General features: G+C 43.4%; 2 protein-coding genes across 7 annotated transcripts in view; one reads left to right on the forward strand and one right to left on the reverse strand.

Moving 5' to 3' along the window:
* Mia3 (MIA SH3 domain ER export factor 3) overlaps nt 1-8466 on the forward strand; it is a 43691-nt gene extending 35225 nt beyond the window's left edge. For 3 of the 5 annotated variants that reach the window (XM_036203064.1, XM_036203065.1, XM_036203067.1), the window contains 11 exons: nt 113-251; nt 1142-1243; nt 2059-2119; nt 2226-2261; nt 2336-2403; nt 3013-3113; nt 3271-3408; nt 4188-4256; nt 4358-4431; nt 6656-6812; nt 7648-8466. In XM_036203064.1, the coding sequence (XP_036058957.1) occupies nt 113-251; nt 1142-1243; nt 2059-2119; nt 2226-2261; nt 2336-2403; nt 3013-3113; nt 3271-3408; nt 4188-4256; nt 4358-4431; nt 6656-6812; nt 7648-7961 (1259 nt within the window). In that variant the 3' untranslated portion in view covers nt 7962-8466. Of the gene's footprint in view, nt 1-112; nt 252-1141; nt 1244-2058; nt 2120-2225; nt 2262-2335; nt 2404-3012; nt 3114-3270; nt 3409-4187; nt 4257-4357; nt 4432-4512; nt 4585-6655; nt 6813-7647 lie in introns of all 5 variants that reach the window. The other 2 variants (XM_036203068.1, XM_036203069.1) reach the window with 1 other exon arrangement.
* Nucleotides 8467-10948: 2482 nt separating this feature from the next.
* The window catches only part of Aida (axin interactor, dorsalization associated), a 33071-nt gene continuing 28208 nt past the window's right edge, over nt 10949-15811 (reverse strand). For both annotated transcript variants that reach the window (XM_036202030.1, XM_036202031.1), the window contains 2 exons: nt 12887-13004; nt 10949-12807 (listed from right to left, as the gene is read on the reverse strand). In XM_036202030.1, the coding sequence (XP_036057923.1) occupies nt 12711-12807; nt 12887-13004 (215 nt within the window). In that variant the 3' untranslated portion in view covers nt 10949-12710. The remainder of the gene's footprint in view (nt 12808-12886; nt 13005-15811) is intronic.

Consider the following 15811-nt stretch of genomic DNA (forward strand, 5'->3'; position numbering starts at 1 on the left):
GAAAGAAAAATAGGTTGCAGTGTTCATGCTTGTCACTTCTCAGCCCTGCCCCCTCAGCCCTGTCTCTCAAGCCTCTGCACACATACAGAGAAGTCCTGTGTTTCCCCTACAGGCCAAATCAAGAAACTGGAAGATGACTGCAGCTCTCTGCAGACTGCTAAAGCCGGGCTGCAAGATGAGTGCAGAACTCTGAAGCACAAAGTGGAGATCCTGAACGAGCTCTACCAGCAGAAGGAGATGGCTCTGCAGAAGTAGGGCCACTGTCTACTAGCGTGTGCATGTGTGTGTGTGTGCGTGCGTGCGTGCGTGCGTGTGTGTGTGTGTGTGTGTGTGTGTGTGTGTGTCTAGGTGTTGGCTTGGGGTATGTGTATACTATACTTGATTTGGGTATGCACATGTGTCCACAGCAGGGTGTGGAGGTCAGAGGTCATAGTTGCCTGTCTTTTCCTCCTTCCATGCCTACCTTTACTTTTGAGACATATTTCTTATTGACCAGAAGAGCATCTATTCTACTAGGCTGGCTGGCCAGTGAGCTTCAGGGATCTGCCTGCCTCTGCCTCGCCCTGCTGGGGTTACAGGTGTGCACCTCCACACCTGGCTTTTCATACAGCAGTTGTAGGACAACATAAGAAAGAGATTAGTACCCTACCCAAAGCAGAAAGAAGTATCTGGCCCTTCTTTAGTTGAGCTGGACTGCTGTTTTTCATAGACAGGAAGGCACTTTCAACCCGCAGTGCTGCAGATTACCCACTGAGCACAGTCTTTCACAGCTATTATATTGACTCCTCATGGGAAATCACGGAGCGCACTTAGAACACTGCACCTGGCTTGCCAAGAGGCCACAGTTTGGTTTCCTGGACGTCAGGGAAGCTTCTAATTTCTTTGCATGTCTTCATGTGTTGGGGCATTAAGAGAAGAATAGGAAACTGCACACACATTTAATCCCAGAGAGGCAGAGGCAGGTGGATCTCTGGGTTCAGGGCCAGCCTGTTCTACAGAGTGAGTTCAGGACAGCCAGGGCTACACAGAGAAACCCTGTCTCAAACAAACAAACAAACAAATGCAGAGGATAGGAAATGACAGTGGAATAGAGAGCTGACTGCTGTCAGGAAAGATGTTCACTTAGCAGTGGTTTTTCCAGGAAACTGAGTCAAGAAGAGTATGAGCGGCAAGACAGAGAGCAGCGTCTCTCAGCTGCAGATGGAAACGTGGTGTTGGCTGCTGAGGAAGTCAAAACTTACAAGTAAGTTCAGGCTCTGCACAGGGGCTGGGGCCTCACAGGGGCTGTGCTTTCTTTCTACAACTGTTACGTAGCAGAAAACAGCACAGAAACTAAGTGGGGAGGGGCTATAAGACCATTCATTCACACAGGGGAAAGTTAAGAAATGAAAAAGGCTAACGTAAATTTACTTAGCTTGCACACTGAGGACTGTAAAGGCCCTTGTTTCCTGCAGATGGCTGTGGGCAGTAGCGTGGGGAGAAGTTTTATATATTAGACCAGTGATTCCCAACCTTCCTAATGCTGTGACCCTTTAATGCAACTCTTCATGTTGTAACCCCCCAACCATAACATTATTCCCTTGCTACTTCATAATTGTAATGTGGTTTTGAAGATAGAGGTTTATCAAAGGGGTCTCAACCCACAGATTGAGAACTGCTGTTTGAGAGTCATTTAAAGAATGCAGTTTGCTATGTGACTTCAAAAATCACTGCAGTGATTATACCCTTTGATAAATCAGTGGTCATTAGCCTGGTGTTTTTTGTTTGTTTGTTTGTTTGTTTTTGATAGAAGGAAAAAAAAAGTGTAATTGTATAGAAGCAGATATTCATAGCAGGATTTTCTTGAGACTATATTGAAAACCATTAAGGAATCACTAGCCATGAAATGACAGCAAAATTAATGTGTTTGTTTTGAGTATACTGTACTTTGAGTAAATTTACATAAAACATGTTTTTGTATGTCTGGTAAAATCTTTACAGCTGTAGCTCTCAGAGTCAGGGATTGTTCCAGTTTTATCTAGTTGTGTTTTCACTGATAATGCCAACTGTAATTCTTAGGCGGAGAATTGAGGAAATGGAAGAAGAGTTACAGAAAACAGAACAGTCATTTAAAAGCCAGGTAAAAACTATATTGGTTGCAGATTGTTTTTGAAAGCGAATATGTTAAAATGGGTATTAAAAAGAGCCTGAACAACATGTAGTTGATGTGTTTGTTGTCTTTTCAGATCGCTGCGCACGAGAAGAAAGCTCATGAAAACTGGGTAAGGGTTTTTCCTTTTTTATTTTTGTGTATGGCCTACCACATCTGAATCACAATGCCTTTCTTCTCCATCAGCTCAAAGCCCGTGCTGCAGAAAGAGCCATGGAAGAGGAGAAGAGAGAAGCTGCTAACTTAAGGCACAAGTATGGGGTTTTGATAGCTGGTTTTTCAGTGTTTTAACGTTAGGTGGTACCTAATAAGGAATTGACTGCTGTAGCATGAATCTTAACAGTTCTTATTCATAAAAACAAACCTGGGCCAGGTATTGGGGTGATTGCTGGAAGATCAGAGAGGCAGAACAAGCCACAGCTATCTCACCTTGCCAGTTCCTCAGCTGATCCTGTTTCCTCAGGCTGGAAGCCTCTGGGTCCTCATCCCAATGGCTCTCAGCTGAACTGCTGCTCCAAAGCCTAAAAGCTTAACCAGCCAAATGCTGCTAGTTTCTGATCTTCACGCCTTATATATCTTTCTGCTTTCTGCCATCACTCCCTGGGATTAAAGGCGTGTGTCACCAAGCCTGGCTGTTCCTAATGTGGCTTTGAACTCAGAGATCCAGAGGGATTTCTGTCTCTGGAATGCTAGCATTAAAGGTGTGAGTGCCACCATTTTCTGGCCTCTATGTCTGTCTAGTGGCTGTTCCATTCTCTGACCCCAGATAAATTTATTAGGGTCCACAATATTTTGGGGAACACAATATCACCATAGACTGCTATTTCATTTTAAGTCCATTTCATTCTTTTTCAATATTCAAGATTACTGGAAATAACCCAAAAGATGGCAATGAGGCAAGATGAACCTGTGATCGTAAAACCAATACCAGGAAGACCGAATACACAAAACCCTCCCCGGAGAGGTAGGAAGTGCTTTGTACAAGGCAGCAGGATTTTGGTGTGGAATGTGTGTAAATTACATTTTACTGCTGTAATAGCTGTGATGTCCTAGAAAGACTCCAAGCTTACTGGAGGGAGCAGGGCTGTCATAGAGTGGTAACAAGGCATTGCTGTCTTCAGGTCTACTGAGCCAGAATGGTTCTTTTGGCCCATCCCCTGTGAGTGGTGGAGAATGCTCCCCTCCCCTACCAGCAGAGCCACCTGGGAGACCTCTTTCCGCCACACTCAGTCGAAGAGACATGCCTAGAAGTGAATGTGGTGAGCACTGGTGTACTCTGCACTGCAGTACATGAAGTGGGTTCTTCCTATGTTACAATTCACATCTGTCTTCATAGAAAAGTGGGTCACTATAAGCTCTGCCATAGGATAGAAAGATTTATATTCTCCTAGAGGCCCCTGCATTGCTTTTTAAGAATACTATATACTTGAACATTTCACTGTGACTATGAAATGCCACCTTACTCCAATTCTGTCTGTGACGCTTATGAAGATTGGAAGTCAAGAGTGGAAAAATGCCACCAATACAAGGCTAATACATCTCTATCTTGAAGCACTAGACCAATATTCTTACTAGAAAGTCTGCTGGTTGTCTTTAAAATTAAGGCAATTCCTGGGGCTGGATCAGTGGCTCAGTGGTTAGCAGACCCAAGTTCACTTCATAGCACCAACATGGCAGCTCTCAACTACCTTTAACTCCAGTCCCAGGGGATGACACCCTCTCCTGGCCTCCAGGGGTACTACACACATGTAGTGCAGACACATACATGCAGGCCAAATACTCATACACATAAAATAAAAAGAAAAATAATTTTAAAATATTTACAAAAACTGAGGCAGTTCTTGTTTTAATATTTGAAGTCTCTGCATAAATTGTGACTCATATATTGAGATCTCTCTTTGGGCTTGCAGGCATATGTTACCTCACCTAGCAGATCTATTTGTGATGCTGCTTTCTAGTTAAGAGTTGAGCCCTATCCACAATAAGTTTATTCCCCCTGAAAACTACACGTCAAGGGCTCTGTTGTTTCTTTCTCAAGGGTCATTGGACAGGCATTTACCTAGCCCTCGATGGTCATCAGAGGCTTCTGGGAAACACACTGCTTCTGGTAAGGGGCCTAAGTACTTTCTAAGCCTCATGCACATGGGACTTTGATTCTCCTCAGAACATATGGCAGATGAGTCTGAGTTGTTCTCTGGCCTCTTGCAGACCCAGGTCCAGCTCCTGTGGTGAACAGCAGCTCCAGGAGCTCCTCTCCAGCGAAGGCCACAGATGAGGGCAAGGTACGCTCTGCAGGCAGATGAGTATTTCCTACTGGTCTCCACCTCTTCTTTTGTTTATATGTCTATTTGTTTCTTTAAAAGCCAACTGTTCCCCAAGAGCCTGACGACCCCTTAGGTTCCAGCATGGCCCCTTTAGCTGAGCATCCAGTAGCAGTAAGTATTTAGAGACTGAGCGCTGGAGTAGGCTTTAGTTTTGCTTGGTTTGTCCTCAGAAAGTTTATGAAAGCATGATACTCTCCTTGACCTTGGAGTGTCACTGAGCCAGAGTGGTTGGTTGTTGTCATTTGTCCTATTTGCGTTAAATTACTAACTAGTTTAGAGCATTTGCTATAACTATTACTACACAGTGAAAAATCATCAGTACAACTTACGTTGTGTGCTTTGTGCTGAAAACTCTGAGTGAAATAAACTCACTATAAATCACATTATTCGTTGTCATTATCTACTTGGAACTGTGCTATTGAAAAACCCCTGCACCTGTGTACCTGGCAGACTGTTTTGAATGATATGAAATCAGACTGCTTACAAACAGAAACGTGTGTTAACATCTGTTGATCTGGTGCTGAGTAGTGGCTGGACTTGTTCAGTGTTCACAGAAGTGTGTACTCTTGTGACATGTATGGCTATTGCAGTTGCTCAGCCTTCTGCTCTACATTAACACAACATGGAAACCCCTGTCCTGTAGTGTGTAGTGTTACCAGCCAGGGAAGATCACTACTAGAGTGCCATCTTCCTAACCATGAAATAAAACTGCTGGGAAATACTGTGAAGTGCATTGTTCTAGGGATGTGCATGTCTTGAGAAGTCTTTATCCAAGCAGGTCTGGGGGAGACTTAGAGGCCTTTCCAGACTTCAGAGACTTAAATTCTGGAGGGTTAGGAGGGGCACAGCCTTGGAGTGGAGTCTGGTATTTGAGTTCCATCTTGCCCTTTTACATGCAGTATGACCTCCAGCAAATCAGCTCAACTCCTCTTGCCTCTGCTTGTTCATGTTTAAAGCAGGATAGTCACTTATAGACTGAATGATTTAAGAATTTGGATAATATGGCAAAGGCCTACCTACTGATGCTTCCCTATATGGTTGCTATTACTGCTTGTGTAGAAAACGTATTTGCATTTGTTCTCTGTATTTTTTTTTTTTTAATTAAAGATTTATTATGTACACAGAGGAGGGTGCCAGATCTCATTACAGATGGTTGTGAGCCACCATGTGGGTGCTGGGAATTGAACTCAGGACCTCTGGAAGAGCAGTCAGTGCTCTTAACCTCTGAGCCATCTCTCCAGCCCCCGCCTTTTTAAATCTCTGTATTCTTAATATATACATGTGTGTGGTGATATATTGTGTACCCTAATAAAGCTTGCCTGAGGGTCAGAGAAGCAGAGCAAGCCACAGTCAACCTCACCTCTCCAACTCCTTAGCTGATCCTGTTTCTACAAATCCTCAGACTGAAGCCTCTGAGTCCTCACCCAAAAGGCCTCAGCCAAAAACAGCCTTTAGTTCTTTAGGATCAGAGGACAGAATACGCCACTAGATTAAACAGAGGCCAGGCAGTGGTGGCACACACCTTTAATCTTAGCACTCAGGAGGCAGAGATCCCCCTGGATCTCTGTGAGTTCAAAGCCACCCTGGACTACATGAGATTGACTCAGTCTTAAGAGAGAAACAGCCAGGCAGTGGTGGCACACACCTTTAATCCCAGCACTTGAGATCCCATGCCTTTGCTTGGGAGGCACACATGCCTTTAATCCCAGGAAGTGATATGGCAGGGAGGAGAAAGGTATGTAAGGTGTGAGGAGACAGGAACTAAAGGCTCTCATTGGCTGAGGTCTTTTGAGTGAGGACTCAGAGGCTTCAGTCTGAAGATTCATGGAAACAGGATCAGCTGAGGAGTTGGTGAGGTGAGGTTGGCTGTGGCTTACTCTGCTTCTCTGATCTTCAGGCAAGCTTAATTAGGGTACACAATATATCACCACACACGTGGAATCACAGTGATGAGAGATACAGAGTACTTCTTTTGATACAGATTGCAGTATGTATGGCATGACCTATGTCACAACCACTTCTTCTAATGCTCGTGGCATCCTTCGGACCTGAGTTGTCTCTGGCAATGTGCCTTGGTGAGGTGGTGGTAAGCTGGCGGTTCTTTGGACAGGTCCCAGCTTACTAGCCTCAGCACTTTATCATGTGGACGCGTTTCCAAACTCTAACTGCTTCTTTTCTACAGGTTAACACGGCTCCCAAAGGGCCCCCTCCATTTCCAGGGGTGCCTCTCTTGGGTGCCCCTTTGGGAGGCCCCATGCCACCACCCATTCGATATGGACCACCTCCTCAGCTATGTGGGCCTTTTGGGCCTCGGCCACTTCCTCCTCCTCCACCGTTTGGTATGATGATCTGAACAGTACTGACTTGTAAAACACATTCATCTTCCTTGTTCTTTGCTAACGTAGTTACTACCATAGAGCTTTCCAGTTGATGATAACGCTGAAAGTACATTGTAAACTATCCTCAAGCTTCTGAGCACATATAGGTATTATTTAATCTCCCTAAACTGAGTTGGACATGGCTAGACAAGGGAAGGGGTCATTTAGGAAAACTAGTAAAGTTCCCTCTGCAGGTGCATTTGAACACCAGTCGCTACACATTATGCATGGAAAAGATGGGTGACACATGCCGTAACACCCTATAGGTCACAGATACAAACAGAAGCATAAGTACTGGTCACAGAATAGAGACAGGAAAGCTAAACAGTCCCTTCTCACTGGGACTAGAGAGATGATAGGTGTTACAGAGAACACAATAGCAACCTAGTCAATGTAGGTCAATTTGAGTCCAGCTCCTTAATGTATTTTGGCTGCATGGATCTTTGGTTGACACAGTGGTAGGCAGTAACATTTCCTTTACCAACTTTGTTGCAGTGGGATCTGTGATTTTCATTATCCTCTTGGCATGGCTGTTATTCTGAACAGCGCTATTCTGAAATGCAGAATCGTAGAGTGAAAAGAAAACTTGAAATTAAGCAGAGCCGTGTTGAAACCTGTCCTTTGCTTAGTGGCCACAGACTAATTTAAATTTGCTAATTCTCATTTGCCTTATTTTAAAGTAATGGTGCCATACTTGACTTTCTAGGGCCGAGAAATTAATAAATATGTTACTATGCTTGGAATGATTGCTCATTTAAATATGTTGCTTTGTATTTACATGACTCGTGTTTTCTAGTTCCAGGCATGCATCCACCATTAGGCATAAGAGAATATGCACCAGGTGTTCTGCCTGGAAAACGGGACCTGCCTGTTGACCCTCGGGAATTTTTACCAGGACACATACCATTTAGACCTCCAGGTTCACTTGGTCCAAGAGAGTACTTTATTCCTGGTACCAGATTACCACCTCCAATTCATGGTCCTCAGGACTACCCGCTGCCACCACCTGCTGCAAGAGACTCACTGCCTTCCGGCCCAAGAGAGGAAGCCCCACCTGCCTCTCCAAGCAGTGTCCAGGACCATTCACAGGCTTCAAAACCCAGCCCCTAACTTTGACCTCTGTCATGAGTCAGAGAGAAAGCGGACAATGCATTATTCATTACAGCAAAGGATTTCATTGGCTTCAAAACCTGAAAGTTTGTTTTACAAAGTTTGTTTTTAGTACTAAGCTGCCTTGGCAGTGTGCATTTTTGAGCCAAACAAAAAATACTATTTTCCCTTCTAGGTAAACATCACCTCTTAAGCTAGAGTGTCCTTCCAACTTTGAAATGTGCAATAAAGAATACCTGTGTTTAGTTCATGTAGCATATGTAATTGCTAAATGATTTAGAATATCATAACATATGAACATTTCCTGTGGAAATGCTTTAAGAACACGTATTTCCATGGCCTTGGTTTAGTGTGTGCCAGCTGATACAGAGCAAGGTGTTTACAGCTCCCCCTCTGTCTCTCAAAGACTGTTACGCTAAAAAACATTTACTCAAGGATCATAAAATCTCCTGTTGCTAAAGTTCTTTGTAGTAATAGTTCATAAACTTTGTTTATTAATATTTTCCAAGTGTCTGCTGATTCTTTGGGTTGTTCTGACATGTGTATCACTTGGGAAACCTGACAGCTGGGCTTCTGGGACTGCAGTGGTGAGTGTGCACACTCTACGTGGCGCTGCCGAGGGCTCCCTCTGAAGTCACCAGTGGGCACTAGGGGATTCTTCCTCTTACTCAAATAAGTCAGCAGCCCCACCCATCCTAGCCTCTGCACCTCCTTGATGCTCACTGCCTGTTTGGGAACGGTCTTCTGAGTATAAGTTTGCATTAGTAACAAGAATTACCTGGGGCTGGATGTGATGGCACACACCTTTAATCCCAGCATCTGGGAGGCAGAGGCAGGTGGATCTCTGAGTTACAGGACAGCCAGGGTTACAAAGAGCCTGTCTCAAAAACTGAGGGGGGAAAAAGAATGTCAAACCTGACAGCTCCCTTTATCCACACAGCAAAGAAAACCAAATCCCACAAGCTGGCCTCTGACCTACACACACACACACACCCTTTGAAACATGGGGAAAATGTATATATAAAATTATTTGATCTGATAATTTGTTGCTTTTAAAACCATTCTTGCACTAAGGGTAGATAACAAGATAAAAACCATGTGCCGGACTGTAAGGTCATTTCTTTTTAAAAATGTATATTCATCCTATTATATCTCATACTACCTTGCAGCTGATTTTCAAGGAATATGACAAGAAAGAATCAGGAAGGTGCCATAAGGAAGGATGATGCAAACTAGGACTTACCTATGGGCTGAACTCGATTATATGGTGGTTTTGAGACAGGGTCTCATTTTGTAGCCCAGCCTGGCCTCAGACGCTCAGTGATCCTCCTGTCACAGCCCCTGAGAGGCTGGAATTTCAGGCTTGAGTTACCTTGCCCAGTTCAATTCTTTAACATACTATTCAGAAATTAACCAAATATTGGTGCTTTTATTTATAAATCAGGTTAAGTCTAGAAATCTGTATTGCATTGTATGCAGTCTTGCACCCATTTTACACTGCCTTTAAAACAACGGGTTTAGACTGTTTACAGTAGTAACCTTAGCAGCACATTCTGTAACAGCCAGAATATGTAAAGTTATAAAAGGTGACAACTGCTTACTGTGATACTAAAGTCATGATATTGACACCTAGGACATATCATGTCATTGTTGGAATGTTAAATCCATGGGGATTCTGAAAAATGAGCAAAAGCTTCAATGTGAAATAAAATCATCAACAGTTGAAGACATACTATACAAAGACAGGCTCTCTGAATGCAGGACGTTCCAAGGGAGGCTGGAAGGCCTCCAGGAAGAGTTCAATATGCCTGGCCCCAATCTGGGATTACAGAAGATTTTATATTGTAAGAAAAAGCCACAGGAAAATGGATATCATTAAAAAATTAATTTTTATTCTATGCATGTGTTCTACCTGCATGTATGTATGTGTACCACATGTATGTCTGGTGTTCATGGGTCCAGAAGAGGGTACCAGATCCCCTATAACCGAAGTTGCAGGCAATTGTGAGCCACCATGTGGGTGCTGGGACTGAACCTTGGTTCTCTGCAAAAACAGCCAGTGCTCTTAACCCCTGAACCATCTCTTAAGTCCCTAGCCTATGTCATTTTTTTTTAACCATATAAAAATAAGACTGAATTGCAAACACAACTTCTTGAATTTATCTGTCAACTTCCTCAAGACACAAAATAGTGAAGTTAATATAATTTCTAATATTTTTTTAAAGATAGGGACTCACCTATGTAGTTCAGGCTTTCTCAAACTTGATATCCTCCTGCCTCCACTATCTCAGCTACCTAAGATAAGATGCACATAAAGATTATACCAGCTAAGAAGACAGATAGTAAAGCTAAGTAACCCCCACCGTTTTTTTTTTTTTTTTTTTTTTTTAAACTTAAAACTAGAGTGTTCCCCCTCTAAAGCCCTTTGGTTATCCTGCTGTATAACATAAAAATCATGAGGAAGACAGAGAAACTGCATAGCTGGACAGTTCTGAGCTGGTCTACCACTGTTTCCTCAGCCCAGTCCTACTCAACATCCTGTGCTCCAAAAGCCCATAACAAGCTGTCAGTCTACAGATGGCAGAGGACCACACACCTCAGTTGAACCACCTAGACATTTTAGAAGTTCCTGTTTCTGAAGTTGCCTCTAGCCAACTAACTGTTTCTGGACTGAGCAGCCAAAACTCACACTAGGAGCAGTACCTTAGCCTGAAAGCATTTCTGCCAGAGCAAAGGCTATTTATTATTCAGCAACTGCAACAGAAACTTCACTTGTGAAATGTGGGATGCTCTCTGTTAACTGCTTTACGACAGTCTTGTCATTCAGATCTGAATTAAAGCTCAGCTTATCACATGATGGTCCACTAAAGCTCTTGGACACTGATGGCAGGCATCTGTAGTTCACATAAGCACACTTTGTGAAGGATTGGTGCTGCAGCACAGAAAACTGCCACTTTATGGTCTGTGAGAAATGAGAAAGGACAATGTATAGTCTTTGCTACATTTTAATAATGGTAGGTTTTAAGGGATTATTTTTTAGGCCTAGTCAGCAACATCAGACAGAAGGTATTGGGTACTCCCCAGGGTACTGAGTATTCCCCAAGTACTGGGTACCCACTGGGTACAGAGCACTGCCCAGGGTACAGAGTACTCCCCAGGTACTGAATACCCCCCAGGTCCAGAGTACTGCCCAGGGTACTGAGTACTCCCCAGGTTCAGAGTACTGCTAAGCACCTTAGAACCTTTACATGAACCAGAGATGTGGCTCTTGCTCCTTGAGGAGCTTACAGTCTTGGGATCCACAACCCAAAGCTTAAGAGTCAGACAATGAGTTAATTTAAGGCATATTCTTCATCTCCTAGAGCTACTGTAGATGGAATTATTTCAGCATTTGGAATTAATCCAATCAAGATTAATTTGGTTGCGGATTTTTTAGGCTGAATACCATTTTTTATTAACATCCATCTAGTAAACAGTGACCTAGTGGGTGCTGAAAGTCAAGACTAGATCTCTTGAAGGGGAAGCTTAAAACATCTTCATTGAGATTACTTGAAAGAGCAAATACATTGAATGGTGTGATGAGGTTATACTGTTTAAAAACAGGCCCAGGACTGACAGTGCAGTCCCTCATGCACTGTTCATTAAAAAGTGAATATTAAAATATGTGGGTTCTATGTGCAACCCACAGAAAGCCCCTCACAAATCTTAATGTTCTGTGTAACAACTATTCATCATGTGCTATGAAAGTCTTATTTATGCCTCGTTACATCAAAAGTAAGTAGTCAATTTAAAATAAACTAATGACCTGCATATTTTCAAAAGGAATGAAGGACTGTATATCTAAATAGGAAATAAATGGCGATTCTATCTACCTATATTAAAAACAATAAACTATCTTTCCAGATTTTGCATACTAAGGAGAGGTATGCGGTCTTAAGGTCTCACAATGGTTGTCAGGAAAGCAGCAGTTATCTGCAGTATCTTAACATCTGACTCAACTCTTCTTAATGATGTCATTTCAGGGATATTGTAAACACATTTAAAAACCTGGAGTTATTCCGAGACGGTTCCAACGTTAACCCTAGACTCTACCAGGAAGAATATGACAGAGAAGAGCAGATAATCCACCTGACTACGTGCTCACTTCAGGGAAACAATCTGGTCATCCGAGGAACATTCCATGTGGGTTTCTCATCTGGTCAGGGCACACTTTCCATGCAGGAGATCTATGGCATCAGCTAGGCCACGTCTAATGAGTACCTATACGCTCCCGGATACTTTCCTAGGCACTGTAACGAGTCCAGTCCCTCACAGAGCGATTCTGCCCGCCTCAACCCAGAGAGTGACATTCCAGCCAGAAGAGCACATTGGAGCAAAGTGAGCAGAAATGGAAACTCTAGCACATTCTTATTGCTGCACTGTCTGAAATTCAGCACACCTACCACAACAGTGCTGTCCGGGAAGCAGGGCAGGAGCAGTGGCAATGAGAAATAGACAATTAATTGCACAATGAATAAAAGTAAAAATGTTCCAAGATCTACACTAAACCTGTACCCAAAGGAGTGATGATAGGTCAGTGATGTGCTGAGCGCTTGAGTTCTGGGGTCCGGCTCTGTAATGGACTTGCTGGCCAAATGGCATGGGTAGGGCTCATTTCCTGCCTGTTGAAGAGTGATATGCTACACAGAGCTGTGACAGTTTCTGAGTGGTAAAATTCACACAAGTTCCGGTTATTTGTATCAGGATCATTCATTCCTTGTGCAAAGTCTGATGTAGATGAAGATAAAGTGGTTTCTTGGTCAATAATTGTAATTTTTTTCTTTTAAAGTCAGTGGGTTTCTTGTATCTGGAACCACAACAGAAAGATTATTGTTTAAAATACTCTGATTGACCCCCTCGTTCCATTTGCCATGCCCCAAACTTACAATTCTATTACAATTGGCCCAGGTTTAATTTCATCCATCTCCATGAAGGCAAAACACTTGGTGCTGGTAAACCTCTTTTTAGGCTTATAATGTTTGAATTCAAAGAAGATGGCCGCACCTAGGAAATTGAAAGACACATGAACCACAGGCAGCAGCTTCTATGCTAATGAGCTTTCTTGACTCACCAGAAGCACAGGAACAAGCAATGGTTTGCATAATCCACAAAGCAGCCTGACAGTCTGATGAGGTATGACTGCTGGTTGCTTGAGTACCAACTCCAAAGTCTACCATTTCTCTCTTCAGCTAATCCTACAATGTCCTGAGCAAGACTGGCTCAAGAGTATCCATCACTAAGAGCATGGAATAGGGCCAAGATGGCTCAGTGGGTAAAGCACTTGTTAGGCAAGTGTGAGGACTGGAATCCAGATTCCCCAGAACCCATGTAAATGACTGTGCTGTGGTGGCCTGCCTGCAATTCCAGAGCTTGGAGGGAGGAGCCAAAATTCCTGAAGCAAGTTGGTTAGCTAGACTAGCTTTATCAGTGAGCTCTGAGTTCAACTGAGAAAGATGTCTCAATGAGTAAGAAAGAGTAATTGAAGAATACTCCTATTGTCAGCCTTGGGCCTCAACATACATGTGTACATACATGTTGGTGCACTTGCACACATGTGAACCCACACACACAAAGTCATATACACCATTGTGCTGGATAGTTTTATGTCAACTTGACATATGCTAAAGTCATCTGAGAGGAGAGAATCTCAATTAAGAATATGCCTCCAGTCTACAGCCATACCACCCTGAACACGCTCGATCTCGTCTTATCTGGAGAATATGCCTCCAAAAGATTGGGTTGTAGGCAGGACTGTAAGGCATTTCTTTTTTTTTTTTAAGGCATTTTCTTAATTAGTGATTGATGGGGAGGGCTCAGCCCACTGTAGTTGGTATCATCTCTGGGCTGGTGGTCCTGGGTTCTTATAAGAAAGCAGACTGAGCAAGCCATCCATGGTGAGTGAGCCAGTAAACAACACCCTTCCATGGCCTCTGCATCAGCTCTTGCCTCCAGGTTGCTGCCTTGTCTTTTTTTGATTATGAACAGTGATGTGGAAGTGTAAGCCAAATAAACCCTTTCCTCCCCAACTTGCTTTTTGGTCATGGTGTTTCATCCCAGCAATAGAAACCCTGACTAACACAACCACACACTGGGAAAATTTCAGAAGAGGAACACAGTCCACAGAGATAAGTCACATGTACTAGGCAGACTGGCAGTGAAGGTTCCTTTTTAAAATATTCAAGCTGGACCAGCTTTGCTTCCTCCTGGAACATACCCCCAAATCCACACAATACAAGTCACGTACAAACCCCCAAATCTACACAACACAAGCCACATGCTATTACATGTCACCTAATATCTGCTTTAGAGTCCAAAGCTATGTACTTTACCCCTGTCACTGCTGACATCTACATCAACATGTGCTATGGAAGAATGGGTATAAAGGCAACGATAATCATTTATGAGGAAGTTACATAGTTATAAATCTCCAAAGACAGACGGATAAGCTCTGTATCCTGAAGGGAAAAACAAGATTAGGTACCAGTATAGCCCAAAACTGATTTCTAAAAAGGCGTGGAAACCAATGGAAGTTGATGCCTCACTCAATCAGCTGCTACTTAATTCTGCTTTAACCGGGGTGGTACTGGATCCTGTCAAGACTATAACAGACGTCTACTTTAGTGAAAAGATGGAGTTTAACAATGTTCTGAAATACATGAACAGCCCTGGCACTTGGGTACAAACAGAGCATCTCACAAATCAAGCATATGAGAGAGAGAGAGAGAGAGAGAGAGAGAGAGAGAGAGAGAGAGAGAGAAAGAGAGAAGAAAGAAAAAGAAAGAAAGAAAGGGAGGAAGGAAGGAAGGAAGAAAGGAAGAGGCACACTTAGCCTTTACTTTCTCACATAAAAGCATCCCAAAACGTAGGCTACTGGAGACCAATTTTCCTGGGCATAGGACCCTACCAGATTCACCAGGTGTCGTGTCTCTTCACTCCTACATCTAATATCAGATCCCATTTCTCAGTCTCACTATCTCATCATGACTCTCTTGAGGCCAGAAACATTAACAAACTATGCTTGGAAACCTAAGTCCAAACATCACCACTGTTCTTTCTTACTTATCTGCATTATCAGAAAACGATGTTTACCGCAGTGTTGGTATGAGGAGTTCTGTCCTCCACACATTTGTTACAAATGTAAAATAAGGATAGCCTAAGATGACTAACTGAAAGCTTATGAAGGTGAAAGTGCATTAGCATTAGCATCACTTAGAACTACCGTGACGAGTATTAAGTTCAAAAGTGGAGAAAAGGAACAGTGGAGTCCTGAATAGTTCAACAACTCATCAGCCATCAGGAAAGAGCAAAGCACAGTAAGGAAGGTTGTTAGCCCAAGGACCACCACTGTCTTCCTTCACCTCACAAACAGGCCGCAAGGCAATGGGGAGAAGGCACGCCTGGTGTTGCAATCTCCTCCTTACGTACCCAGCACCTTCTGATACAAACACTTCTAACCCAGGGAGTTTCAAGTTCTGGAGTCTACCAGAATTACCTGGAGGACTTGAAGAAACACACTGCTGAGGCCACACCATGGCTCATCTGTCAGGGTTCTGGGGCTGCCTCTGCCACAATCCCGGATTTGAGAAGAACGGCAGCAACACTAGAGGCTGCAGGACTATTTCTAAAGGCACTCACTCCACACGCACTTCCTACAAAGCTTGGCATCTCAAACTGCAGCTGGGCCTCACGAGAGAGAAGGGACTCTGAGGGCTTCTCTGTAGAGAACACCAACAGAGGTGGGCAAATGGCAACTGCAAGAATTACTGCGAAGACCTGGGCTAGGCTGGCACTGCAACAGCACTGTGCTAAAT

The sequence above is a fragment of the Onychomys torridus genome, chromosome 11, assembly GCF_903995425.1.
Source record: "Onychomys torridus chromosome 11, mOncTor1.1, whole genome shotgun sequence".
NCBI lineage: Eukaryota > Metazoa > Chordata > Mammalia > Rodentia > Cricetidae > Onychomys > Onychomys torridus.